This window comes from Genypterus blacodes, unplaced genomic scaffold (genome assembly GCF_046128005.1).
Source record: "Genypterus blacodes isolate CSIRO-AG114 ecotype Tasmania unplaced genomic scaffold, CSIRO-AGI_Gbla_v1 ptg000141l_1, whole genome shotgun sequence".
Lineage (NCBI taxonomy): Eukaryota > Metazoa > Chordata > Actinopteri > Ophidiiformes > Ophidiidae > Genypterus > Genypterus blacodes.
Genome location: NW_027466943.1, coordinates 646078 through 673389, shown reverse-complemented (window position 1 = coordinate 673389; position 27312 = coordinate 646078). Strand labels below are relative to the sequence as shown.

Sequence of the window (27312 nt, the reverse complement as noted above, 5' to 3'; positions counted from 1 at the left end):
TGTGTGTGTGTGTGTGTGTGTGTGTGTGTGTGTGTGTGTGTGGCTCTCTAGCTCCGCTGAGTGGAGTGTTCATCATTTCTGTGGAGAATGAGGGTTTTTTTAATCACAATTCTCAGCCAAACAGCTTGGGTTTCCTAATTTGACATTAGAGTGGGACAACAGAATGTTCGTAATGTGTTTGATGTGTTTGATGTTTGTATCGCAACAGATGCGTTGTGATTGAGCATCAGTCACTATGGTGAACTATAAATTCAGAATGAGAGATTCTTTAATGTGATGTTGTTTCTTGGAGGTTTATAAATCCAGGAAGATGGGTCGTATCCTGGCAGTGGACAGGCTTTGTCTTGGTGTCCGTCCCGGTGAATGCTTTGGGCTGCTGGGAGTGAACGGTGCTGGGAAGACCACTACCTTTAAAATGCTGACGGGGGATGAGTGCACCACGGGAGGGGAGGCCTTCATCAGCAGGAACAGGTCAATATTAAAATGTGTTTTTGTTTTAAATGAATAAATCTTTGAGTTCCTCTTCATTGACTGAACTTTTAAGTCATGATCACACTCAGACTGTGTTACCCATATGTGTTGATCCATATTTGTGAGATCTTTCAAGGCTAAATAATAAATTAAGGACTTTCCCTCCTGTTTGTATGTGTGTGCATTTGTGTGTGTAGCATCCTGAAGGATCTGTTACGTGTACAGCAGAGTATCGGCTACTGTCCACAATTTGACGCGCTGTTTGATGATCTGACAGCCCGGGAACATCTAGAACTGTACACTCGTCTCCGTGGCATTCCCTGGAAGGACCAGGACAGGGTTTGTCTTTCACAAAAAATGCACGCATGCACACACACACACACACACACTCACACGTGTGTTCTGCTACCCCTCTGGATCACCTGATGTGACAACTGAGTGGATGTATTGCCATCACCATCACTAGTCAGACCTTCTGTTTCAGCTTCCAATTTCCCTCACTGATGCTCATCATCCACCTGTGAACTTTGTGCTTCAGTGTCAAGCGGCCACTGATCTCACTTGGAGGCATTTTTAAGTAAAACGTGTTCACAGGCTGGGACAGATGAAGCCATGTCAGAGACTGACGTTGCCCTTCTCTCCTGTCTAGGTGGTTCAGTGGGCTCTGGAAAAGCTGGAGTTATCAAAGTACGCAGACAAGCCTGCCGGCACCTATAGTGGAGGAAACAAACGCAAGCTTTCCACTGCCATAGCTCTGATTGGATTCCCCTCCCTCATTTTCCTGGTAAGTACTTTGAATGAAGGCCATAGACGCAGCTCGAATACACCATCGGGAACAACACTAGAGCAGTAATGCAGAAAATATTGGTCCAATGACGGTAACTAATGTACTGCGGGGAAGGTGGTTGAATCTCCAATTTGGCACTGTGAAATTATTATTATTGTAGTTTAATGTTATCTGACTCCATAAGATATAAGTATTTATTGCAAGTGATAATTGAGTCTCTAATCGGTTGATTCTGCAAATAGATCGCTAATTCCTTGCTAAGAATAAGAAGCTTTTAGTTTCTGATCATTATATTAGTGCGGGAATTCGGGACTAATTTGGCATTAAGTATACGTTCTTAAATTATATTCGTTCAAGCAGGGCGTCCTTCATATCGCTTAAGAATGACCACTGGCCAGATCAACGGTATTCTACGGCTTCTTCAGCTCTGTTGGAGCCAACATCCTGATTATGTCACCTTTGTTAACCCTATGATTCTTATTGTATTTATCATTGATATATACTGTATATACAGTATATTTTCATCTTACAATTTAATTAGTTACATATGTTTTTGTGGTTCATTTGTCATTTTTTTGGGTCAGTGTTGTACGATGGCAGTAAACTACACCTCACATTTCATACAATCTACCTATATATGTTGATTGATTATATTTTATGTGTTTTTCAGGATGAACCCACCACGGGTATGGACCCAAAGGCCCGCAGATTCCTCTGGAATTTAATCCTCGACATAATCAAAACTGGACGCTCTGTTGTGCTGACATCACACAGGTGAGCGTTCCTGCTCATCACACACTGCTGTGGCTTGTGTTCATGTCACTGTAGAATACCTAATAACTGCTTGCTGTTCATTTGCACAGTATGGAGGAGTGTGAGGCCTTGTGCACCAGACTGGGCATCATGGTGAACGGCAGATTTAAATGCCTGGGCAGCATCCAGCACCTCAAGAACAGGTCAGGAGGCTACAAGTGGACACAACACCCCTGATTGTAGATTGTCCATGTGTGGTTTGCTGTCATAGGCTAATGAATAAAAGGGGAGGAACTATGGCAACCAGTGGTGAACCATGAAGGGCAATCACCAAATTAAAACATAATTTATTGATTACAATCAACCACTCAATAATGTGTAAGTTAGGTTTCCTGCCAATTCTGAACTTACAACAACAATACTCTCAACAGCCAGCGATTAGTGGTGCGTGTTTCATGCGTGTTTCTCTGGCCCTTAAATACTACATATATAAATATCAAGTACCTGATTTATAACTGAAAGAATCAGGAGAATATAAGACAACATCAGTATGGCTTTTAGTTTGTTGTTATTTTGGCATGTCCTTGGCTGGGCTCGGCCTTAGCCACTGTTGAAACAGGAACAATGGGTTTGCTTATCTTTACATCCCAATAGAAATACATGAAATTGTCTGCATTGTTTGAAACACAGGGACAACATACAGTATCTGTCTATATTTCTGTCATGTGTCGACTGTATGTTGAACATCACGGTGTCCTGCAGGTTTGGGGACGGCTACATGATCACAGTGAGGACCAAGAGCAGCTCCAACGTGAAGGAGGTGGTTCGATTCTTCAACAGAAACTTTCCTGAGGCTGTGCTGAAGGTAGATCACCCCAAATATCTCTCCTGTTTGTTCCATTTGTTCCCTGTAACATCAGACATCCAGTGAGACATTCACAGTCAAGGTGTTGTTTAATGTGGGAAATTATGTGTGTCTACATGTTCTTGTGCTGTTAATATCTTGAAGAGATTTCCTTTATATGGAAGCCTATATACATTACTTGTTCTCGTATTTGCAGGAGCGCCACCACACCAAGGTTCAGTACCAGCTGAAGTCTGAGCGGATCTCTCTGGCCCAGGTCTTCAGTAAGATGGAGCAGGTGGTGGAGGTCCTGGGCATAGAGGACTATTCTGTCAGTCAGACCACTCTAGACAATGTGAGTCGTGAGTTGTTAATAGCAATAGGGCCTGAATGAGCAGGACATAAGTAAAGTCATTGTTTCCTTCCCCTTCTTTTAGGTGTTTGTTAACTTTGCCAAGAAGCAAAGCGACAACCTGGAGCAGCAGGAGATGTCGCCTCCTGGTGGTGGCCAGTCTCCCCTGCAGCGTTTCCTGAACCTTCTGAAGCCTAGATCTGCCAACACAGAGCTTAACGCTCTGATCAGCGAGGCGGCGGAAGAGCTGGAGAGTGATGATGATGAAGGACTCATCAGCTTTGAAGAAGAAAGGGTGAGAGGATCCCACTCATTAGAGGCTTGAGAGAAATTCTTGCAGTTTTGCTTTGAAGCTGATATTTTGTGTTTTAGTTTTAGTTAGAGAACTGAGGGTTGCCATTTTAAAAAAGGCAGTCAGAGAAATGAACATGGCACTGTTCCATCATATAAGCTGCCCGATTTGTGCTTAGCCTATCAGACATCTCTACGCCTTTTTGCACATATGTAGCTTTCTGTAGACTTGTTAATGCAATTTTCGCTTATGTTTGCACATATTTCCTGAGATGGACATTGCCTTCATGTTTTCATATCAATATCCAGTGAACAGTGCTGTGGAAAAGTGATTTATTGTATTGTTGCATATTTGTCACAAGAAATAGTTAAAGATGTTGGGGGATTTCGCTCACTGCTTTGCATGCATGAGGGTCTGTGTTGGTCCTTGAGTTCTTATAACACTTTCCACTTGGCTGATTTTCTTTTTCGAATTTGTTCTTTGTTAACCCGTTAGGTCTTTTGATCTTCTTGTTATCATCTTCTATTAAGTTTTGTTTGGAGATCTTAAACAAATAAGTGTGTCATATATGCAAAAATAGAAGAAATACACATGCAATGCACTGTTCTGCATGCATATATGTTTTCCGTCATGGGGCATGGAACCTTTTGTAGTGCTGATTGGTCACCAAGAACAGTGCCTCTTCACTTACATTTGCTCAAACTCAACTTAGCACTACATTTCAAAACTCAGTATACATTGCAAAACTCAGTCAATATGATAATAAACATGTTAAAAGATATGTGTGTGTGTGTGTGTGTGTGTGTGTGTGTGTGTGTGTGTGTGTGTGTGTGTGTGTGTGTGTGTGTGCGCGCAGGTGCAGCTCTCCTTCAATACAGACACTCTGTGTTGAAATGAGGGACTCAGAGCTCAGACAGTCGAGGACTGGCACAGACGGGAAACCAAACCATGTGTACGAGCTCCAAGGCCTTGAGGAGTAATGTAACTGCTGATTTTGACCATGATGAGGACCAAAAACTCAGCTGTGTGGAATGTAGGAGCGATAGTTTGTGATTCAGCCTCAAATTCTTCATCACAGGAGGATTCCAGATGGCAGTGGCTCCTTGCCAGATGGACAGATGCATCTGGTTTGATCTGAAGACTCAGCAGCAGCGACAGCAGTGAGAATGCCTGTGTTTTTATTGAAGACTTTTGACCTCAAATGAGTCCACATTTATTTTTGGAGTGTATGACAAAAGATGGGCGACGAATGCAGTAGGTTAGCTGCCGATTTAAGTGAAATAACACGGTTACTGATATGGCCACAATTACTTTGAGTTGGTTCCAACGCGCTCCCTGCCAAAGGGGCCACACTGTATGTAACCAGAAAAGGCCCGTTTAACTGTACCTAACTAGCCCCGCCCTGAGAGCATGCTGTGATGAATCAATTCAAATCAAAGTGGTGATGTAATACAAGTATATTTTTCTGTGGAAAGAAGAGTGATTTATTTTGGATATTGAAGCACCTGCAGCCTGATAGATGTGATTAATTTTGCAGTAGCGAGTAAGAATGAAATAGACTTGCGCCCTGGATGTTCCAAAAGTAGTCAGAGAGATGCGTGGGCCTTTTGTGAAAATCACTGAGGCGAGCTGCTCTGCGTTTCACCTTTAGACAGAATGTATACGGCATGATTGTTGTCCTGATGGTGCCTCCCCTATATCAAGCCTACTGATTTTCACACTGTATATTTTTCTCTCTGTGGTTCTTTATACTGGATGCTCTCTTTTTGTGCTTTTTACATGTGGTTACCTTGGGGACTCTAGCCGACAGTTAACAATCACAGACAGCAGGCACAGTGTATTCACTGATCTCCCAGTGAAGGTAACCAAAAATCTAAACCTAAAAATCCAAGTCCACTCATTTCCAATGCTCACTTGAAGGATGTTCATCAATTTCTGCACTAACATCACTGTGATACTAAAGGAAACTCTCAGATTGCGTATTACGTATTCACTTGTTATGATTTGCAGGAAAACGCTTAGGATGAGTTTATGAAATTTGATATACGCATACAAAATATCAAGATACATAGATGTCTTTCCTGACTCTATGTTGGCATGTGGCTTCCACTGGTCTTTTTCATGAGGTATATGTTTTGTGATATACTAATTTGTAAGCTGTAATTACTGTTTGAGAGTTTGTTTCACAGCTAATTCCAGACATATTTTGGTGATTATATGGGACCTTGGAGTGTTTTTCCTACTTGAAGGGTTAGGGTTGTCATTAAAAAAGAAAAACTGACTGTTGTAATTTCTCTAATATCTAGAAAGAAAAAAGCTGGAGGTTTCCCTCGCTGGAATTTAAGGCGGCTTTGTTATTTTTAAATTAATTCCAGTAGAAGATGTTGTCTCTGACATATTCATGATAATATGCTTATTTTTGTGCCGATCCCAAACCTCAGTGGGATGACTGCTTTGTGAAGTATTATTTTGATGATTTTGACACATTCTGTGATGATACCAAAATCAAAGCTTTCAACTCTTCCTTGCAAAATCAGTGTACTGGCAAAAGGAAATAAATATAAGTAAATGCATTACAGAGTAAAATAATGGAGGTAACTAGTGTCACCAGCAGCCACTGGATTTAGGTGCAATCATATAAAGAAATTCCTCACATACGGAGGCATTATTTAAATTTGCTCTATATTTATTTTTTAGTTAATTGTTTATTTTATGAACGTCTGTAATGTTTTCTGATGTAAAGGCTCATCCATTTCTCATTTTGACAAAATATTTGACGTAACTGTTGGAGCTTGTGTATGATTAAACAGTTGTTTTTGAACCTTGTGCTTTGCATTGGATGATTGATCAGTTTCATTGGTCAGTTTAAGAAGTGTGAAACAGTCAACATGAAACGTCGCTTTGAGGTAATTGCTAGAAGATACTCTGCTAAACAAAGAAAATACTGAAGCCAAGCCTCATTAATATTTAAGGGATTCTTATATAATTGTTTGCTTCTCATGATAGTGTGACAGACTAACAGCTCTCACCTTTGTAAAGTGCACTTGTATCACAATTAGGAAAGCATTGAAGACATGGACCGCATCCTTTTCCTGTATAATCAGTGCAGTTAATAGACAAGAAGGCACTAGGAGGGCTCCAAACAATTTTCTCTACCTTCCCTATAAAACACTAAACATCCATTTCTGTGTACATTTGATGTTTATAATCTGACTCTTTGGCTTTGAACTCCTCCCCACAGCAACTTGAACGTTATTTGTGTCTTCATTATTCCAGGAGGTGATGGATTGATCATTTGATAATGGTGGAACTGGTCTGGATTGAGCTCTGTAGATATTGAAGATACATTCAAACAGTTTGTACATAAATCAGCACAATCTCAACTAGATGATGGGGGTATTTGCATATTTTAGCACATTTTTTATTTCTAAATATAGCTCCTATCTGAAATGATAATGACCGTCTGATTACTAGATCCAAATCACTGGGATCCAATGGTAGTGAGTGTTTTGGGTTGAAGGGCGGCTGTTCTGTCATTATTAATAATAACTATGATCAGGATCGCTGTCAAGTCTACTATAAAATTTCATAAAAATTGGATTGTCATGAGCAAAGGGAGGAAATGTGAAGCAGCTGAGGCAGTCAAGCAGGGAGACGCTCAGTTGAAGCTTCTTGGGTGTGTGGCACAGGGCCGGGCCGGACACAGGAGGTCAACATCGACCTGATATAAGGTTGATGTTGACCTATGGAAGGAGCTGTGGAAGCTGGTTCAGGAGGAGGTGCACACTTCAGTGGAGGTAGAGCGGGCAAACAAAACAGTGGCATTGAAACACTCAGTCCTCACATTAATAATATCGACATCTTACAATTAGTGAGGGAACGATGAACTCCAAATTTAATTCAACATTTTACAGGTGATTGTCAGGGTAGCAGACCTCCAACCTTAAACAGGTTGGATGATGCAAGAAAACAATGACCCAGAATGCACAAATAAATTAATCATCATACAGAAATCCTACACATATTGATAAACCGGTCCGATCAACAGCTGTAGGAAAAGTGTGGACAAGTTTATTGCTGCTCAAGGAGCTTATAGCAGATGATTGATCGATGAATAATCAATTCTATATTTGATAAATAAACAAGAAATACAAATTTGCTGTGATTAGTTCAGGCAGGATGTGTTTGTCTATCAGGTTGAAGATTCGGCCAGATTTGATGAATTAACTACTTATTGACAGGGAGTGTTTTACTGTATAACCTCAACCAGAAAATGTATACTGATCGTGTTGTGAGAAAAGAACTTAGTAGCAACATGATTGATACATAGACTGATAAGCCATGAAATACATTGTTCAGTGGTGAAATAGAATCTGTGTAAAATAAAGAGTGAAGGGGCACAAAGTACAGAATATTTGGTCTCCTCTCCAAAACTGTCTCTAAAAAAGTTTCCCTTTCTTACACAACCCAAGTCTTAATTGACCTATCAGACTAAATCAGTTCCAACTGAGAACACAATGTCTTTGTGCTCCTCAGCATTATGGTCTTTACAAAGGTAAACACATCATCACACTGATTCAGCAGGAAGGCAGTAAACCTTGTATCTAAGCATCAGCTGCCTATAGCCTGTTTATGGTGCAGGAGTCAAACAAATACCACAAAACCCATCCGACATTCCTTTATTTCAATTTCAGACCTGTTTAAAATGCATGAATAAGGCAACCATTGCATCGAAAAAGATGTATATAGATATAAAGATATATATAAAATATATATTTTTTAGTTTTTTTAAGGATATTTAAAGATCATATTACAGATACATACAAGCAACAATTTCATCATGTAGCTTGCAAGAGCGGATTAAAAAAAAAAATGATTTTAAAAAAATTGCAACTTTTGCTGTTGGAATAAAAGCACAGTCAGCAGCAGAAAAAAGGATGATTCTTCGTCCAGAGTCAGTTCTCATCTACATCATCAAAGGCCACACCAGTTGCTTGACGCTTTCTGCAAAGCAGGTAAAACAAGGTGAACTGGAGATTTTAGTTTGCATTCCAACACAATAGCAGCCTTAATGTGGTAACTGCAAAGGTTTTATAAGACCAACTGTACTTTTTGGTTCCTGGGTTGATGAGGGAATGTCCTGGAAGTCTTTTCTTCACCGTGACAGATGGACCAGAATTCTGCTGTCGCCTCGGCTCAAACTCTGAAAAGACCACAACCGGTGTGTGAGGTTGTGAACAAAACAATAATTCATATCTTATATATAACAAATCTTACCAATTACATTCAAAGTTTATATTGGTTTATTGTTAATGCAACCTAATGAATGTTTAATTGATGCTTTAATTAATAAATCAGCTAAAGCAGGTACAAATACATGTTTTATGACCAGCCAATCTGGTAAACTGGAGCATTCATGGGCAGATAAAGTAAATGAGTGACACCTAGTGGAATTTAGCAGGTATAGCAACTATTCCAAAAATATAAGAATGATGCATGTTCTTTGTAAGTGGGAAGAATCTTGCTGATCTTTTGTATCATTGTAAGTATGTAGCTAATATTTGTTCTCTTACTCATCATATGCATAATTAATTACACACCAGCAGGAGGAGCCAAATTATTGGCAAATTATAGATCCAGAGCTTGTGATATGCTACCATAAAATATACCTGCGGGCCGTCGATATTGATTTTTCACTGGACTGACAGAGGCAGATCCACCTAGAGACGACAGAAAAACACAAAAAGCTGAGATGAAGAGGCAGAAAGGCATTTCTTTGTTTACCTTGCAGTGTTAATGGCTCCAAAAACCTTCAGTTAGAGCAGGCAAATTGCAACTGCAGATAACAAATCAACAAATGTGGTTGATGTCTAACACGTGCAGTGAATCAGATTTACTGTCAGACTGAGTGAGGCCATCAGCCATCCTGAACAGCAGCTCCCTCAGTTCCTCCGTGGTCTGTGGGCCTTCCATCCTGGGGAGGGTCACACTCAGGTCACCTGGACTGGAACCAACACGGAGCTCTGCACTGGTGTCATGCAGCACAACAGACACAGTGCCAGAATCACAGGCTAACCTGGAGGAAATAGTAATCATCCAGATCAATAATCAAATGTACTCCCTTATTCATAATAATCACACATTGAAATTTGTCAGCAATTTGCTGAGTGGTAGAGTAGGTGGTTTTAAAGGAGGAGAGATGCTAACCTGAGTTTAAGGACGTAATCCTCTGTTGAATTCAAGGCGAACTTCTGTCTCTGAAATCACAACCAGTATCGTTATCAGAGTAAAACAGAAGTCAGAAGAATCGTCACTGATGCAGTCAAACACACAGCGGTGAAACTTACAAACTCACTCAGTGAGTCTTCGGTATAATCGGTGCTCCAAACATCAGCAGCATCTGTCAAACTAAAGCATATTTAGGAAAACACGATGATGAAAACACGATATCTAACCATCTATCTAAAGGTTAATGAAATAAAATAAAAAGGGTTAAACAACATTACAGAGTCAAGTATTCTATTATTATTGTTGTTGATGTAGCTCTGCAACCTAACTTACGCTGTTATGGAGAGAACAATGAGCCACATTGCATTGAAACACATCGTTTCTTCGCTTGTCTATCATTATACATGCACACTTCTAAAATCATTACTTTTTCATATATAATCCGCACTTGTTTTCAATTCGGCATTATACATATAAAAAACGTGTACTGTATATTCTGAAAATTTCTGTTTTTTTACTTCGACTAAACTGATCGTCGAATACGACAATGTTAAGCAGTACTGAGAATAACTCTTCTACTATATGAAAATATACGATGTTTTGTTGGGTTAAAGGCTGTGCCGATGTTAAGGGTGTCGGGTTCTAGCCAGGCGAATGCTTGGATTTAAGATGTAACATGTCATTACTTATTGTGATAATCCTGCAAAGGAAACCTGTGAGTTTTAGAATGAAGATTGGCTCAATGCAGCAGGGGAAACTATCGCCCTGTGTGCACTCACCTGATACTAAAGACTCCGGATTTTCGTCGCGTATAGCAAAGGAATTTCGAGCGACTCGTTTTATCAAACACGGTACAGTAACACGTTTGATTCCCATCCATGATTTCTGTTCAACTGTTAAACTGCGACGCTGGACAGCAATACAGGAACAAGACACAGGGCGTTCCGTTCATGGACCCCCGGTTTGATTTTCCTTTCATAAAATAACATTCCTACCACATAATTTAACAAAAAAATATTACAATAATTATGGTGATAGTTAGGCAAGAAAACAATGTTCGCCCTTTCAACAATAGAAAAAGAATAGAATCTCAAATTCAACCATAAGATCAAACAATTTAAACATTTAACTTGGGAATGCGCAGCTACAGCGATAACATTTTGTTTGAAAATATGCTGCACTATACAGTTTCACATGTTTTTGCTAATATTCTATATATTTGTTCATTCGAATGCCCCCTGCCATCAAACTATTTTCAACATTTCGATTAGTGTCGATTATGATGTTATATTTGTACAATTGCACTTGAATGCACCGTGGCGTCCAGCGGGATGACGTAAGGACGTAGAGGTCGTCGACGTTGAAGGTGGTTCACACGTGAGTTTATTGATATTGATTTCATTTGGGGATGTTTACGGATAAACACTGCGCAACTTCACTTGTTAGCTTTAAAACGGACCCGTTCAGTGTTTATCTAACGATTACGTCATTATGACTGTAGAGAGTTTTCCCCACAAAGACTACAATAAGCACAACCTGCTAGCTACCGACCAGATTATTTAGCTTACTTAGTTGAATGTACTTTAGCAACATAGTTAAAAAAAAGTATTGTTTATAGAGCGACGTGTGTGTGTGCTTGCCGTGTTATTCAATAATAATCGTATAGTAATCGTTCTATACTTCAGCGACTGAACACGCACAGTAGCGTAATGCTGAGGAGGCGGTCATGGCTTCGAAGTCGAAGACTCGCAGTCTCCAGGTTTTTGACACGGAGCTGAGTGCCGACACGGTGGAGTGGTGTCCTGTCCCACAGAGACACAACATCCTGGCCTGCGGGACATACCAGCTAAAGAAAGGAGCAGAGGGGGTGAGCTTCGACTCCATCGCGTAGCAACAGAACATAATCTGATCAGCCCTATACTCCATTTGCAAAGCTTGCTGCACAAGTAGACGTGATGTCCTGAGACTAATCTGTCTCAACGAATTCACACATACATCCGTTTTCTACCCAGCTGACATAGAAACAAACCAGCAACTACAACTGATTTAGATTTGACACTTTGCTGAACCTGAAGCCTCATGGACACAGGGAGAACATGCAATCGTAAAGAAAGGCCCCACACACACAACCTGAGGGCTTCGGACCAACTCATGTCTGCAGGACTGGGGTGTTGCAACATTTACAGTAAAACCATTATATTTACACCAGTTGAGTTTTGTCAGCCTTCCTGTCATCTTTATTTTGTGAAGCATTCATTTCTTCTATTGTGATGCATTCAGGTGCCAGCTCCTTCATGGTTTGTGTGACTTGACTTTGCTTCTTCTGTCAGAAGTTTGCTTGGCTGTCGACTGACGCTTGCACGCTTGCTTCCATTCATACCTTAGGCAGAAGAGGAAGATGCCGCGGTGCCCAGTCGCACCGGCCGGTTGTACCTCTTTGAATTTCGACAAGCGGGATCAATGAGCCCCCCCCTCACTGAGCTCCAGCGCATGGACACTGCAGCTATTTTGGATTTGAAATGGTAATCCAGTCAGAGTGAATCTTACTCTCAATTTGATTTGTTCCTTTCATTATCCATTATGAACACGTAATGGGACACTAAAGCCGGTCACAGAAAGGCAGAAGAGCTTCTTTAATTCTCAACGTCTAGATGTCAGATTGAACCTGGACAGAATGTTGTTGTTGATGATGGTCTTCCTCCTGTCAGGTGTCATGTGCCAGTGTCAGGGAGAGCTGTGCTGGGAATGGCCGCCGCCTCTGGGGAGCTGCAGCTCTACGCTCTGTCAGACACTCAGGTAGGAAACGTGGCTCTAGGAGAAAGACGAGTCAGACATTTCTGACCCTGAGCAAGCATGTGGCTCTTCTCTAGATTTGCTGTTGCTCTTCCTGCTGCCTTCACATCCAACATTCTGAGCTTTTTTCAGCACATGGCAGGATGCAGGGTGTGTGTGTTGTGTACATATAATTATATTGCACAATGTTTGTTGGTTTAGTTCTCTGCACTCTGATGTGTGTATTCAGGAGGAAGGACTGGCGGCTCTGAGCAGCATGGAGGTGGGAGCAGATCGTTTGGCTCTGTCACTGGACTGGTCCACTGGAAGAATGGACAGGTACTGTAGAGCACTTGGTTTATGTGCATCATGGTGACGGTGAGACCAATGTATCGGAAACATTCCATTTTGACTGGTCATATTTGAAGCACTACTCAGACAGAACTTTCCCGTGTGCAGCAGTGACGTGCGGGTGGTGTGCAGCGACTCAGCGGGCTGCCTCAGCGTGCTCTCCCTGGGTGAAGGCTGCCTGATGCCCGTGTCACAGTGGAAGGCGCATGACTTTGAGGCTTGGATCTCAGCCTTCTCCTACTGGGACACACAGCTGGTTTACTCCGGTAATCAAGCGTTGCCGTACTTTCTCGTCTCTGTTCATGAAAAATGGCATCTCAGTTTCAACATTTCTCAAAACAATTCACACAAATAGAATTTAAGGGAGACGCCACTGACTATACAAATCAGATAAAGTTTATTTGTCCAGGGGTGAACTCCCTTTGTAAGAGTGAGATGTGAAAACTGACTGTTGTAGCCAATTTGACCTATGACCTCACGGGGGCTCCTTGTTGCTGCTTAAGACTACATCTCTGGCATCTTCTATCCCAGGTGGTGATGACTGCAAACTTAAAGGTTGGGATCTTAGAATGAGTCCATCCTGCCCCACGTTCACCAGTAAAAGGTGAGAGCACCTAGTCCTCATTCATTTGGAGACACTATCTTGGAGTGACACGGTGACAAACTGGGGTCTTTTCTCTTGAAGGCACTCAATGGGAGTGTGCAGCATTCACAGCAGCCCACATCTGGAGCGTGTCTTGGCTACAGGCAGGTAAGAATCTCCCCTGACCCCTGACCTCAGGTGGACATGACTAAACATCTCACTTTATCCTGTTTTTTGTGGTGAAAATGTTGTTCTTGTTGTCGGTGACTGTGACTCCTCTCCACAGCTATGATGAACAAGTTTTGCTGTGGGATGAGAGGAACATGCGGCAGCCTCTCAGTGAGAGTCCCTTAGGTGGAGGGGTGTGGAGGCTTAAGTGGCACCCGGCCCATCAGCACTTGTTGTTGGCGGCTTGCATGCACAATGACTTCCACATCCTTAACTGCCAACCAGCCCTGGGTGAGTTTGAAGGAGACACACAGCTCAGGATTGCTGGAGTCATTACAGAATAAATGTAGCTGTTTTGCTTTTGTCCCCTAGAGGGTGCTGGAGGAGCATGTCCCATTGTAGCCTCCTACATCCTCCACAACTCCTTGGCGTACGGGGCAGACTGGTCTCGACTGTCCCTGACAGAACCTCCGCCCTGCTCCCCTCCCCCCGCAGAACCAAAGGAAAGACTTGCAGAAATCCGAGGACACTTAAGAATTCAGTACGAGTCTCCCACCGCCAGCTTCGACACTTCGCTAGAGGACGATGCTGGACAATACATCCCAGAAAGCATTTCACCACCACCGCCAGCAGCATCCACCAGCTGTGCAGCAGGCTTGGCCCTCAGCCCCGATGCTAGTGCGGCTTCCTCGCAGTCCTGTCTGCTGGCGAGCTGCTCCTTCTACGACCACATGCTCCACGTGTGGCGCTGGGACTGGACACCGGATGAGCACAGTTCAGCAGACTGTAGCACTGGCTAAGATCAGAAGCATGTATAGATCAACCATAGTTTGGGCATTATATACATTTATCATCCCACACTTTGAAATGTTATGAAATATGCAAAACCCTGTATTTTCTTAAGACAATGTTTTCCCAAACGTGCATTGACATGATAAACTGTTTAATACACCCATAACCCTGTAGTGTTTAATGGATAAGTTGGTGGGTTTGACACTTTTCATTCACACCTCTGACCCTTAAATACACAAGTCATCTTTCTCTTCATGGTATTGCTTTGGTCATTTTACCTTTTATTGTATAGGACAAGTGGAACAGTTTCAAATGGGACAGTGCATATACAGAACTGGGTGTGTGTCTGGTAAGCCAACAGGTGTCTAAGAAAAAGCTTCAGTCTGATTGCATGTGACAAAGATGATTATGATGATGTCCAACAGAAGCAAGTTTTGATTCATTGTGGATGCAAACAAAGTCATCAATGTTTACAATGATGACTGCACAATTCCGGAGTGTGGATAATTCCAACTGAAAAGTGTAATTTGTGCATAATATTGGAATCCCACATTTGATGACCAGTCACCAGTCAAACCCACTATTCACCCACGAGCAGCTTCTTTATCGGATAAAGTTCTTCGGATGCAGTTTGAATAGTTTCCCCTCCTGTGTGGGCTCAAATCCGTATTTCTCCAGCTGGTCCTTGTTGAAAGTGCCTGCTTCATAGTCTTTACTAATCTGAGGGGCCACGGCCTCAGCAAACACACTCTCCACTGTGAGCGGCGGCTCCGTTCCTTTGGGACAGCGATATGACACATAGGGTTTGAGTTTGAATCCCTCCAGGTCAGGCACTATAAATTCAGGAATCATGGCCTGTACGGACACAAACTTCCCGCTGGAGAGCTTCAGTCCCGTGGGTCTTGCTCCTCTGCCTTTGTTGTGAGTCCTTGAACCGCGTTTGCTGGTGAACTCTGACATCCGGTCAGCTCCTCTCACCAGACCCCTCACAAGCGTGGATAACACCCCCATGGTCGCCCAGGGACCTGCAGGGAAACAACACAAAACGTCATTTGGCATATGGTGCCTGCAAACATGACTGATGGATGAATTCATTACCAGAAACATTAATTATGATAAATGTTCATAAGTGTAAACCGGAAACAGGGACATACATTATAAGCTGCCCGTAATTTACAATAAGTTGTTGTTGGCGTAAATAGTCAGGCTCTAATTGGTTCATTTGTATTTTTGCCGATTTCGAAACTGTTTTTGTGTGTTTACACGTAGTACTCAAACATGCACGTTGCGATGCCCATAGGAGCGCCGTTAGCTAGCTAGGTAACAAGAACTAACGAACGGTCATAGTGATTTCATTGTTTTTGGTTTGCTAGTGTGACTTACACCTAACTGGTTAATACCGCTTTCAATACTGTATCTTTCGTTTCACAATACTGACTTAATACAGAATTCGACTTCTCTCACCTTGGACACGGCTTTCAGTTCAGGGGAATACAACGGACAGTGTAACTACATGTTCTGTGATTCGCCAAACTTCAGCCTCATTGACCAATAGGAATTCAATATACTAACACTTTGCTCTTAGTGATCAAGTTATCCAGACTTAGACAGAAATTAAATGAACCATCCTTCAAAATAAATGTCACACCACTACAAATATCCGTATTCAGAAACTCATTGTTTTTACATGTATGTATGTAATAGTCCCCAACCACCTGTCCGCGGCCCGGTACCGGTCCGCGGGTCATTTGGTTCCGGGCCGCACAGAAAGACTGATAATCAATATTTTTATTCAGAGTCTGAAAGATGTTGTATTTTGAAAAATGACCGGAACCATCCATCTGTGCGTCTGTGGGAGCAGAGAGTTTAGATACCTTCCTCAACCTCATCATGCCAACCTCATTTTACTTCAGTCTTTCTCTCCAGAACCGCAGGCTTTGGGTTATAAAGAACGACATCGAGTTGGCTCAGTTCCAGATGAACCCTCCTCAGTATCTCACAATATCGGAGGAGTTGTGGAAGGCGCTGATCAAACTCCCGGCGGTGTGCAACTATGTCACCTGCTGGAAGATCTTAGAGAGGTTTGTAAACGCATTACCTGTCAGAAGGAAGCCTGGGATGTGCCTTCAAAGCCACACTGAGCGGTCAAACATCATACGTGTACATGAACAAAAATTACATATTGATAATAGATTGTGCAAGGAACAAAGTACATTTCCGGTTTCATAACACCAAATCATTTTATGGTATTAGTTTTTATGATTTTTGATCTCTTCCAATGATCAGTGGCAGTATCTTCCCTGTTGCAGTGACTTCCTCTTTCCTTTGTTTATTTCTCGTTCTCCAGTTCCAGAAAAAATAAGTTACTACGAATGTGAGCGAGTTGTGCGCTACATCCTGATAATCCCCATTAAGACTGAATACTGCAAGAGTGGAGGCAGACAATATTCATCATCCATGGGTAGAGTGACAATCTTAATGTATAGGTGTGTAGGTGTGAGTCAATATGCAAACCACAGGCTCTGATCTGAACCCTGTGTATATATCACACTAAAACAGGCGACAGCAGGAATAACGATGTGACCAAAGTGCTTGTGAGTGGAGGAAGCCTTCAGCATATTGCCGCACACCATGAACTTGAATGATCTGGACAGGAACTGGGACATGAACTCAAGCTTTGCTGAGTGTTAGATCATTTCCCAAGGTCATAAAGCAAAAGGTGAGGGGAGATAGTAACTTCAAAGGTTTGCATCCTCTTGAATTTTGCAATTGTACTACCACCCTCCTTTTTGTGGGGTGGGTGGACTGCAGGTTTGGTGCTTGTCAAAGGTAAATGAGCACTTCAAATCTCTCATCTGAACTTTTTCCCTTTTCTAGTCCTGCTTATTCAGGAGTGATCCATGGTAGTTGGTCGAGATTTGTTGCTGTTGTGTTGTAAATAAGCAGGAAGTTCTCTGAGTCGTTCTAATGTTTTCCTATTAGGTGTCGAAGGTCAAGAAGTCGTTCCTGCTCTAATCCCACTACTCAGGGTGGTGGACAGCCCTGCACTGGAAAAGCCACAGAGACGTCTGACTGTGAAGACCAAGAGCTACAATACCTTAAGTAAGATTATTGTTCCTCTGATCGGCCTTCTTACATTGTCCCTCTTTTGCATTGTGATTATTGAGAACTTGTAGCAACATCGAAATTTTCAATACGTGATATGCGAAAATTTAACGACTTTTACAACTTTTTCTTAAGAACCATGGAGTCTCAGTGTTTTCATCATAAAGTCGAGTACTGCTGCATTGACGGTTACCGCCTCATTGGTCAAAGTGTGATAAGATGCACCACTGATCAAACCTGGTCTGGCAGTCCTGGCCTGTGCACCCGTACGTTCACAACCTAGAATTACATCATCACAGTGATTTATGAACGTGATCGGATGATATATTTATAAACGTTCCTCCAGTGTCAATGTGCCAGCTCAAGACCCTTCCCGACGATGTCATAGCCTCACCATTAAAGCGGTCCTACAGCATAGGGGAGACGGTGACCCTGTCCTGACCAGAGGGTCGACAGCTAGAAGGAGAAAACACAATCATGTGATGCCAGTCTACAGTTTTCACCCGACACAGCAGATATTTTATGCAGCATAGGTACACTTCTCCCCAATATGATACAATACAATGATGGTGTGATGGCACATTATTTAGCAGGGGTGCACATGGTATTCAATCCAGTACAATAATCTAGTATTCAATCAGTAAGGACGTAGTGCATGTTTAATTTTCTAAAGAAGTAATTCGCTTATTTCACTTTTCAAAAATTGATTGTCAATACGCAAATGCTGAGTAGGGCACAGTAGAGTACAGAATAAAGTAGTATAGTGGTAAAATAAAATAGGACCAATTTTCACGTAGCCTTTGATGATGTATGTGTTATGTTCTATTGTGAACACAGTGATTTGGATTTCTCTGTAACCCACAGCCAATATAATCCAAAAACGCATCTTTTTAGAAACATCATCTGTACAATGTGACCCATGGAAGAAGGTTTTCAAAGGAAATTGTATTTGCAAAATGCCATTTGAGTGTCAATAGGTTTGTGCAACTTGTTGACTTTATTGCTCCTGTTATTGTATTTGATGATGATGATGATGATGATGACGATGATGATGGTGATGATGATGATGAGCTTTGGTTTTTGTCACCAGGTCATCAGGTGGAAGACCAGTCTTGTGTGTGTGAAATGCAAACGCTGCTGTGTATGGGGAGGAACCTAATAGGAACCTCACAATAGCATACAACAGTGTCAGCCAGTGGCCATAATGCGCAACTACAGGCTGTGCCAATTGTCACATCTGGTAGACCTGTGACGGTAATGACACCAGAGGCTGAACTGGGAAGCTCACAAAAGTGCCACAATAATGCACATTTGTACTCACGCATACTCACACACTTCTACAGATCAAAATAAGGGATGCCGCTGTAAGGACACTGCAGATTGCTTGATCCCAGGATCACATGTGTGTTCGTGGTGGGGAGGATGCCACAGCCACCCAGACCATGAACGAATGTGAAGCAGGTGTACGGGAGAAAAGGTGTCCATTGTGGATCTCCAGCCCTGCACTTCCTGAGGGAACTCTCAACTTCCTGCCATCACTCATCAAGCTTCTGTTACTCATTCCTCATATTGAAATTGAATATCATTGATACAATTACGTAAAAACAGAATTATCTACACAATAAAAAGCAAAATAAAACATAACGGAATCATTCAAAATGTGTTCATGATTCTGCCCCAGAATTATAGCGTAGGTGTTATTTCAGAGAAATTAGGTTTGCTGTGCTGCTGCTGCCATACCTGCAGTTATTAAATAACCTGGATTCTTAAAATAGGAAATACTGCCAGATTTTCCGAAACAATGACTGCAAAAAAAAAGGAGGTCTTGGTTTAGAGGAAAACTTTTTGTGTGTGAAAGTCTCTGGATATAATATGTGAAAATCTGTGTTGCTCACTGAGCCGAGTCTATTTCAGAAGATGTGGTTTGCTTAGAAAACCAGAGAGTTCTCAGTCTGCCAACCAAACCCCTGCTGACAGTCTATTCCTGCTACTGGCTGCCTGCCTCCTCATGGTGTGTATCCATGAGTGTGTGTGTGCGTGTATATGTGTGAAGACACTAGCTATCTATGTGTTACTCGATGCTGGTAGACAAAGGTTGTTGCCTGAGAGGTAGAAAGCACAAAGCCGACGAGCCATTACACTTTAGACACGGGGTGAAGAACAAAGCAGCACACAGATTGTTAGGTGAGATGAAGAACATTCAGGAATGAAGCTACAGCTCTCAGCCTAAGTATGAATATCCGAGTGTAAACATATACAGAATATTCACAATGAGGAGGGCAAATATAGTATTGTCCTGCTTCAAATCATTCTTTGAATTTGTAAGCCAGGTAATATGAGGTGAGTCATCAGGTTATGGGATCTTTGGGCCTGTCTTTAATGTTTGGGTCAAAATGAAAAATCCTGATTTATTTTTTTATTTTGACTGTCTAAGAGAACCTTTTCATTCAGTACACAAGCATTCAAATGGTTCTCTCTCTCGCTCTCTATCATAGTTTAACTCTGCAGCCTGACTCTTTCTGGGCCCCAAACGCTCAAATGTCATGTACATCAACGTCTCTTTGACAGTCTGTGTCAACCCAGTGGATTACATGTGCAAAATATTACACAGGTGACTAGCCAGTATATTTCAATAACAAAAGTTTTATTAACAATGTAAAATGACCCATATCCGCCTTGACTACTGTATCTTCACCATGCCCTAAACACTGATCACTATCGTTAATAAGCAAGACCCATGCTGCCTGCCGTCTGTCTGCTCCGATCGCTCCAGGCTGAGGGAGATTCTCCCTGCAATCCACGGATCCCAACTTTTAAAATAATTCAGAGCGCATCGCGTAAAGAGTATGTGTATATACAAGTCTAACATCTCAATTAATAGATAGATATTGTGTGCAAAGAAGTTTTCTTTTGAGTATTGTATCATATATTCCATTTCAAAGCTGGAAAGTTAAAGTTGGGTACAGGTTCTTGGTTTATGGAAGACTAAATTAAGTACGTTAAAAAAGGAAAAACAGCAAGAAAACAGAAAACAGAGACTGTAATACACAACAAAACTTACTCTGCACAAATCTGTCATCTCGACTGGGACAGCCGAAGGTATAAGCTCTTTGCAAATACCATCCTTAAGTGTTTGGACAGCATCTATGTGTAATTTATCACACTATTTCTGACACAGACAAAAGTATCCCTTTTTTTTTTACACAAATCCTCTTTTCAAACACTCAGCATTCAGGTTTGTGGGAGTAACTGAACATCGACGTTATATCAAGTGACCTCTCACGCTCTTTTACACAGGACGAGCAGGTATCTGACTTCATTTACCAAAAAAGGGAAAAATCTGTTGCGAAATATCTTAAAATATATGTTCATGACTTTTGTTTTCATTACATTGCAATTACAGTTCTTCTTTGTATTACAAAATAAAATTATAAAATGGGCAGCCTTAAAAAAAAAAGGAAAGAGACAATTTATCTGAAAATGGCAGTAATAGATTGGTGGGAGACACAAGTGGTGAAGGACAGTGGGTAATGGTGTCGCTGTTGCCGCCTCCCACAAGGAAGGTGGGGGCCTTAGCTGGTTACCAGGCAACAGAGCCCAAAGAACCGCCTCTTCCTCTGTCGGACCAGTGGGTAGGGAGTCAGGTTCAGCAAACTGCTGTCATCTGGGCACAAGAACACACACACAAGTGCCAAGTCAGACAGTGTTTTGTGTTAATACAATATGTGGTTTCATATATGGCACCATATTTGTGTGTGTGTGTGTGTGTGTTTGTCTTCAGGTCTCACCTTGGTTCTTCAGTGGTAAAGGCATCGTCTCCCTGAGTTTACTGAGAAGGTTCTTCATCTCCCGCATATCCCTGCATAACACCATCACAGTATTTATCTATGGATCTGGCCTCAAACATGCTGTATATTTTCACACACACAGACACACACACACCTGCTGGCTCAATATACAGTATGTCACGGCATCTAATTAACTTTATAATGCAAAAGTGATATATTTGAACCAATAAACACAACATATACACTCTGCAACTGCTGGATGTCACCTCAGCATACAAAGTAGTAAAGAAGTATTTCTGAAACAGTGAGACTGTGAAATGCTCTCAATGTAACCATGATGTGGAGGTGGAAGTAGATTATACAAACCTTTCTATGTTTTCTATGTCAGTGGCCACCAGCCAGCACAGCTGAGGACAGTCGGTGGGGGAGGAGGAGGTGTCCTCCAGGATGGGAATATCAGAGCTCTCCTCCAGCTTGCTGTCAATCCCAGGAGTGCAACACAAATCTTTTCCTGAAGGAGTAACAGACGTTTACACCACAAAGGCAAGAATACTGCTGATCTAAAATGACCCAGATTGCCAATCGACTCGTAGTGCGTGGAAGAACAAGACGCGGTCTCGCCTACACGTAGTATCCAGTGTTTTGATCACAAGAGCGCGATATGGTGGTTCTAATTTTGGAGTAAAAAGACACTTAAGTTTTGGAGCACAGGGACGTACACACACTTCAATGCTCTCAATGTTAAATCCATCAATACGCCGTTTGCTTCTTAGGGAGCCTGAAGCCACAAATCAATGAGAAATCAGTACAAAGACTCGACAAAGAAATTAAGGCATCAATTATGCTGCATGTGTCGTTTTCAAGCCCCCCAGTAAGGTGACATCTGTGGGAATTCAATTTACAGATATAACTGGGTCAAAAATGTTGTGAAATCAAAATAGTGTGATTGTAACACTAACACACTTCTTCAATAAAAAATGGTCTGAATGAAGTTTGTGAGGAACACAGTATTGATTTGTTGGTGCTACGTCTTTCCAATGGCCTAATTTAATCCGGCCTGTTGCAGACAGCTCTCGAGCCGGCAGCATTTATTGATCAGCTGTGTGTGTTTGTGTGTGTTTTTCTTTTGCGCTCTATTGTCGTAGCCTCCTTTTTAGGTCCTGTTTGTCGGCAAACCTCTTTAAGCTGAGCGGGCAGACGCTAGATGTATTTGAATGTGGACGAATCGAGTCCAGAGCTGATCTTGAAATAATTGCAGAGATACCGATCAGGTGCTATATTGAGCTTTGCAGTGACAAGATCAGACATGGATTTGTAAAACTGGACTTTTTCTCTCTCACACACACACAAACACATATACACATGATGCAATGTGAGTTAGCAAAGTGAAGTTAGTGCAAAGCTATAATCGCCATGGGACGTCTTTGTGTATTTACCTTTCCTGTGGAGCTGCAAGGAGCCCAGCAAACAGACAGATTTCAGCATCTCTGTGATGTACATTTCCAGACAGCACTGCAGCTGGATGAAGAGCCTGCAGATCTCAGGGTGGATCTCCCCGTCCTCTGGCCTGCAGCAGCACACAGTGAGAACAGGAGGTCACTGGTTAGCTAGTCTGGACAAACTCGGCACACAACATTATGGCACAAACTCTATAGCTTCAACCGAGAAACACAGTTTGGGCTTTGGGTGATTTGTTTTCTCTTTACGAAGAATTCAGAATCTTAATCACAAATCCTACTAATATAAATAGTAGTCCAGGTAAATTAAGTGGTTTTATCTGTTTGCGATTACAGCATCATCAATGATCACAGACAGTAACTTCAGATGGCATCATATGATGAAGGCAAACAACATTTGTTACTTGTGATTAGTTTCTGTAGCTTTGTTCCAGTAGCAGCGGTGGTGCTTTATATATGAAAAGAACTTCAAACATGAGGCCCAGTTTGAGTATTTTCTTTCAAACAGATCTGATCATGAGTGCCATGTTGTGTTCAGGGGATAAACTCCAGCAGGTGATGTTCAGAGGGAGCGACATCACGTGGGAGAGTGACAGCGTGATACCTGCACCTGGTACGTGTGTTTCTCACATGCCTGGCTCTTCCAACAGTGAGCCACCGCACCGTCCCTCCTTCTACCGTACTGTCTCTAAAGCACAGCTGTCACCGGTGCCGTCCTGCTTATCAGCTTTCCTCCTGCAGGTCGGGCGAGGATCCGCATCGCACGGCCCTTTTAGACACGGCGGCTTTATTTGATTAAAGGGGAACGATCGGTGGTGCCTAATTCAAGCTCTGTGTCTGTTTACGCCGCACATGGAGACGGACCCAGGAGCTCTTAGGAAAGAGGTTTCAGAGTGTGCGGTGGTGATGATTATGACAATGATGTTGATGCGGTTTTCAGTGGGAACTTAGAGCTCCTTTCCAAAGCCACACTGGCTCCATTTCCACAGCAGAACCAGCAGCAGGAAACACAAGCACAGGACTATAATGGACAGTGGTTGTTTTGAAGAGAGACGGTCTCAGTCTAACTCCAGCTCGCCGTATCATTACAAGCTATAAAAATGGGGAAATAACAGCACAAAGACTAAAACATCCGCATATCAAATTCCACTTATTCTCCTCTTTAAATGTGTTGTTTATCTAAGCTTCGTAATAAAAAGTATCTGAAGTGAGTTTAAGAGGTTGAATGGATGTTGTGTGATTCGCTCCATTTGTTTAAATTGTTGTTTGTTTGCAAAGTGTGTTCAGACGCAGCATGTATACGTGCATGTGGTCTCCGCTCTCCTCATTACTGACCTCAATCTGTCTGATTGTTATTGAAAGTAAGTTTCAGACTGTCAACTCAGCCGCCAGCTTTAGGACCTTCAAATCCCGAGCACGAGGACGCAGACGAGGTTTTGCTCAACGGCAGGTGCACACCTCAGTCTTGCGTTGTCGCTATTTGCTGGACTCACTTCATCACAAACATGCAGAACAGTGAAGTAACATTGAATGTCATCATTTTGGGTTAATTGTGTGACCAAAGGCTTCAATTAAACCATAACCTGTCAGGACAGGACTTAATTGTTTCTAAAGGTTCTGCTCTACAAATGAGCAAAGACGTGACACACCGTCACTGAAAAGTGTTTGTGTCCAGATTTTCCATTGACTGGGAAATAAACACAACACCCACACCAACACACACAAACAGACACATACAGCCCCCTCCATTAAATATGAATGTAAACAATGCGATGCAGCAGCCGTCTCATGTTTTCGTCTGTGAGCACTCTGTGTTTATTCCACTTGAAGGCATGAATCTTTTAGGCTGGACTCTGTGGGCCAGTCCTGCTGTTGTAATTGCTTCCTCTTAAAGTGGCCCGGTTATCAATCCAAATCCCATCAAAGATGCTACACGGGTGTAACCCCCTCACTTCCCGTTTGGCATCTTTGCCATCAGCTTTGTTTACGAGCTTTGGGCGTAGCCAGAAAAAGTTGGACATAGCGTTTGGTATTGATTGGCTGAAGTGTTGCTGAGATGTGGCTTTACTTCCTTTGGCGTAGCCGCTACGCTGTTGCATGAGTGCAGTTAGGCTTACTTCCTGTTGACCTGTCCAGTGGGTATACCTCCAGGCATTGCTGGGATGCTGCCTCACTTCCTGAAGAACAAAACTTTTATACTCAATTGGTGCAACATGAGCCAACCTGCCTACTGATCCCATCCAAACCTTTAGAGTTCTTGCTGTGACAGAAAAAACAAACTCGTTCTAATCCCAACACACTGATTTCATGGAACAGAAACAGAAATCGTCAGGATGTCGTTTGAATGTGGCTAAAATGAAGATGTTGAAGAAGTGACGGACTTCAGTACTTTAGTTGTATGAGCTGTTTGGAGCCTTGATGTGCAGGTGTGTGTGTGTGTGTGTGTGTGTTTACACTCAGTGGGCCTCTGATGTCTGTCTACTTACCCTGATATCAAGGAGAGACTCTGATGTGCTGCTCTCGCCATCTCGCAGCCTTTAATTCGGGTCTTGAGCATTTCGGCCCGTAAAGAAGGACAGTCGACGGTGATCTCGCCGATGGAGATGACGAGCTCACGGTAGAGAGCCACAAGCGTGTTAAACTCCTGGACGATCTGTGTTTAAAAAAAAATGATCAAATGAGTTGCAGTAAACACTAAACAGAAGAAGCAGATACAATAACTTTTGCTGGAAGGTGACTCCCTGACACCTACAGCAGATTAGCCTTTGGCATCAGCCTGCACGTTGACTTGCCCACATGGACATGCATCACTCTGCCCGGGATACAAACAAATAACCTCCCAGTGCAGCTGTGTGGTGCTACAGTTCAATTCAAGTACATTTCAGACAACGGAAAGTGGCCCGTGTGCATCCACAAAGGACAGTGAAGTGATCGGTTTTGTTATCGATGAGGGTTCCATCGCGATAAGTTTGGTTGCTGCACAAAGCTTTGTGCTCGATCGCGTCCCTTTGCGTTCACAGCAGCAGCTCCTGCGTCGCATCCCGCTGTCCTGGCGTGTTCACACTGATGCATGAAAGGGTGAAGGAGGCGACACATATGATCACTCATGTCATAATCTGTCCAAACCAGAGCACATCTGCGGCATCGCGCTCTCCGACGTATAGCACAATTCCGCAATTCGGGCAATTTTAATTGATACATCATCCGAAATCCAAAGCAGCTTTCAGCCTCGCAGGTGTAAATCACGCAAATCAATCTGCACAACGAGACGATCCGACAAAGCGATGCGAACACATGCAGCTATTTTTAGGCTCTTAGGCCGAGAAATAGTTGATCTCTGCAGCTACGAGCAGCTCCGGTTTGTGCACCGTGCATGCATATGGGATAGAACAAAGAAAGCTGTGGGAGAAGAGCGGAACCCTCCTCTTCATCAGAGGCACCATGCGGGCTGTGGCGTGTCGCACACTCACCATCCTGCAGTCGGCCACGGCGCGCTGCGCTTTGCGGCTGCTCTCGGTGCTCTCCCGCCTCTCCGGGTCTCGTTGCGGAGGCTTGCCGATCTGGAAGATGTTCCCGGCGGATCTGGGGCGGTTTTTGCGCCCATTCGATGCAGAACTCATGCATACACATCCACTAATAAAACAATCCTAATGCAGAACGGTTTCGTCTTGGCTGTTCTCCCCCCAAAAAAAGTCCACCAGCACCACACCAGCACCTCCTCTGCCTCCCTTCCCTCCTTCCCTCCTTCCTCGCCTGCACCTGCACTGTTCACTTGATCCTCCGCTCCCGTTTCACCTTCACCAAACTATCCGCTCGGTTGATCGTCGTCGCCGCTCCGTGTCTCTCTCTCTCTCTCCCTCCCTCCCCACCGCCTCTTGTGTCTCTAGTGCGGGAGACGGAGCGAATCTTTCCCCGGAAGACGAGCCTCGGAGCGCAGGGAAGGTGCCGGATGAGCGCCTGCAACTCCTCTCCGCATTGCCTCGACTGCGACGGGGCGCAAGTCACCTTCAGTCCCGCAGCAGAAGCACACGGTACAGACGGCGGAAGACGCTCACACCCAAAACCCAGCGAGTCCAGCCGAGGTCCTCTGCCGTCTCTGACGCACAGATGTCGGGAGGAGACGATCGCACTTACGGACGTTCATCAGATGCAACCATTTCTTCGGATTGTGCGTTTCCAATAAGGCGGCTGATAACGATCTCTCCTCGGGCGCACGACCCCCCCACGGAGAGCAAACAACGCCGCCAATGTCACCGCTGACAATTCCGCCGCACTTCTATGTGATGATGGAGATTAAAACCCCCCAAACAGTTTAATTTCCCCGCGTCCGCTCCATTCGGCGTTTCCACTCGACTAGGCCGATGTGTAACCTTGGCGAGGCGGCAGGAGATGAGCTGCAGGCCTGACGTGGCTCTGTGGCTGGAAACACTGCGCACCCATAGGACGGAGAATACTAATAGCACCCATAAAGTCAGACCCCCGCCCAGGGCAGCAAACAAAACAACCCGGCCCGCACAGAAACACAATCAAGATGTGATTCCTTTGTGTTTCCTGTGACTTTAAGTATTT

The 27312-nt window shown here is 43.1% G+C and overlaps 5 protein-coding genes and 1 long non-coding RNA gene across 7 annotated transcripts in view; 3 read left to right on the top strand and 3 right to left on the bottom strand.

Moving 5' to 3' along the window:
- The window catches only part of abca2 (ATP-binding cassette, sub-family A (ABC1), member 2), a 56541-nt gene extending 50217 nt beyond the window's left edge, over positions 1-6324 (top strand). The window contains exons 41-49 of the mRNA XM_076165131.1: positions 293-471; positions 669-810; positions 1121-1255; positions 1929-2032; positions 2122-2214; positions 2774-2876; positions 3073-3210; positions 3293-3502; positions 4356-6324. Coding sequence (XP_076021246.1) covers positions 293-471; positions 669-810; positions 1121-1255; positions 1929-2032; positions 2122-2214; positions 2774-2876; positions 3073-3210; positions 3293-3502; positions 4356-4391 — 1140 coding nt within the window. The 3' untranslated portion in view covers positions 4392-6324. The remainder of the gene's footprint in view (positions 1-292; positions 472-668; positions 811-1120; positions 1256-1928; positions 2033-2121; positions 2215-2773; positions 2877-3072; positions 3211-3292; positions 3503-4355) is intronic.
- A 1838-nt stretch (positions 6325-8162) lies between these two features.
- Positions 8163-10671, bottom strand: paxx (PAXX non-homologous end joining factor). The gene is made up of 7 exons (XM_076165137.1): positions 10507-10671; positions 9847-9907; positions 9707-9756; positions 9397-9575; positions 9169-9219; positions 8609-8702; positions 8163-8503 (listed from the first exon to the last, which is right to left on the bottom strand). The coding sequence occupies exons 1-7, from the start codon at positions 10605-10607 to the stop codon at positions 8455-8457; spliced, it is 585 nt and encodes a 194-aa protein (XP_076021252.1). The 5' UTR covers positions 10608-10671; the 3' UTR covers positions 8163-8454.
- A 305-nt stretch (positions 10672-10976) lies between these two features.
- On the top strand, positions 10977-14653 carry dph7 (diphthamide biosynthesis 7). Of its 2 annotated transcripts, none has more exons than XM_076165190.1 (10): positions 10977-11104; positions 11413-11594; positions 12113-12249; positions 12436-12523; positions 12750-12838; positions 12962-13116; positions 13382-13454; positions 13536-13601; positions 13720-13892; positions 13974-14653. In XM_076165190.1, the coding sequence occupies exons 2-10, from the start codon at positions 11454-11456 to the stop codon at positions 14399-14401; spliced, it is 1350 nt and encodes a 449-aa protein (XP_076021305.1). In that variant the 5' UTR covers positions 10977-11104; positions 11413-11453; the 3' UTR covers positions 14402-14653. The 2 variants fall into 2 exon arrangements, with proteins under 2 accessions (XP_076021305.1, XP_076021304.1); XM_076165189.1 differs by having other exon boundaries at positions 12959-13116.
- Positions 14654-14671: 18 nt separating this feature from the next.
- Positions 14672-15933, bottom strand: mrpl41 (mitochondrial ribosomal protein L41). Its single transcript, XM_076165191.1, has 2 exons — positions 15858-15933; positions 14672-15418 (listed from the first exon to the last, which is right to left on the bottom strand). Exon 2 carries the CDS (start codon positions 15402-15404, stop codon positions 14997-14999), a length of 408 nt encoding a protein of 135 aa, XP_076021306.1. The 5' UTR covers positions 15405-15418; positions 15858-15933; the 3' UTR covers positions 14672-14996.
- A 1440-nt stretch (positions 15934-17373) lies between these two features.
- On the top strand, positions 17374-19157 carry LOC143012129 (uncharacterized). Its single transcript, XR_012964985.1, has 2 exons — positions 17374-17495; positions 18589-19157. It is a non-coding gene; the product is annotated as an uncharacterized LOC143012129 (long non-coding RNA).
- Positions 19158-20165: 1008 nt separating this feature from the next.
- Positions 20166-26585, bottom strand: rgs7bpa (regulator of G protein signaling 7 binding protein a). Its single transcript, XM_076165154.1, has 6 exons — positions 26214-26585; positions 25230-25396; positions 22723-22853; positions 21653-21797; positions 21287-21357; positions 20166-21162 (listed from the first exon to the last, which is right to left on the bottom strand). Exons 1-6 carry the CDS (start codon positions 26361-26363, stop codon positions 21071-21073), a joined length of 756 nt encoding a protein of 251 aa, XP_076021269.1. The 5' UTR covers positions 26364-26585; the 3' UTR covers positions 20166-21070.
- Positions 26586-27312: the final 727 nt, after the last annotated feature.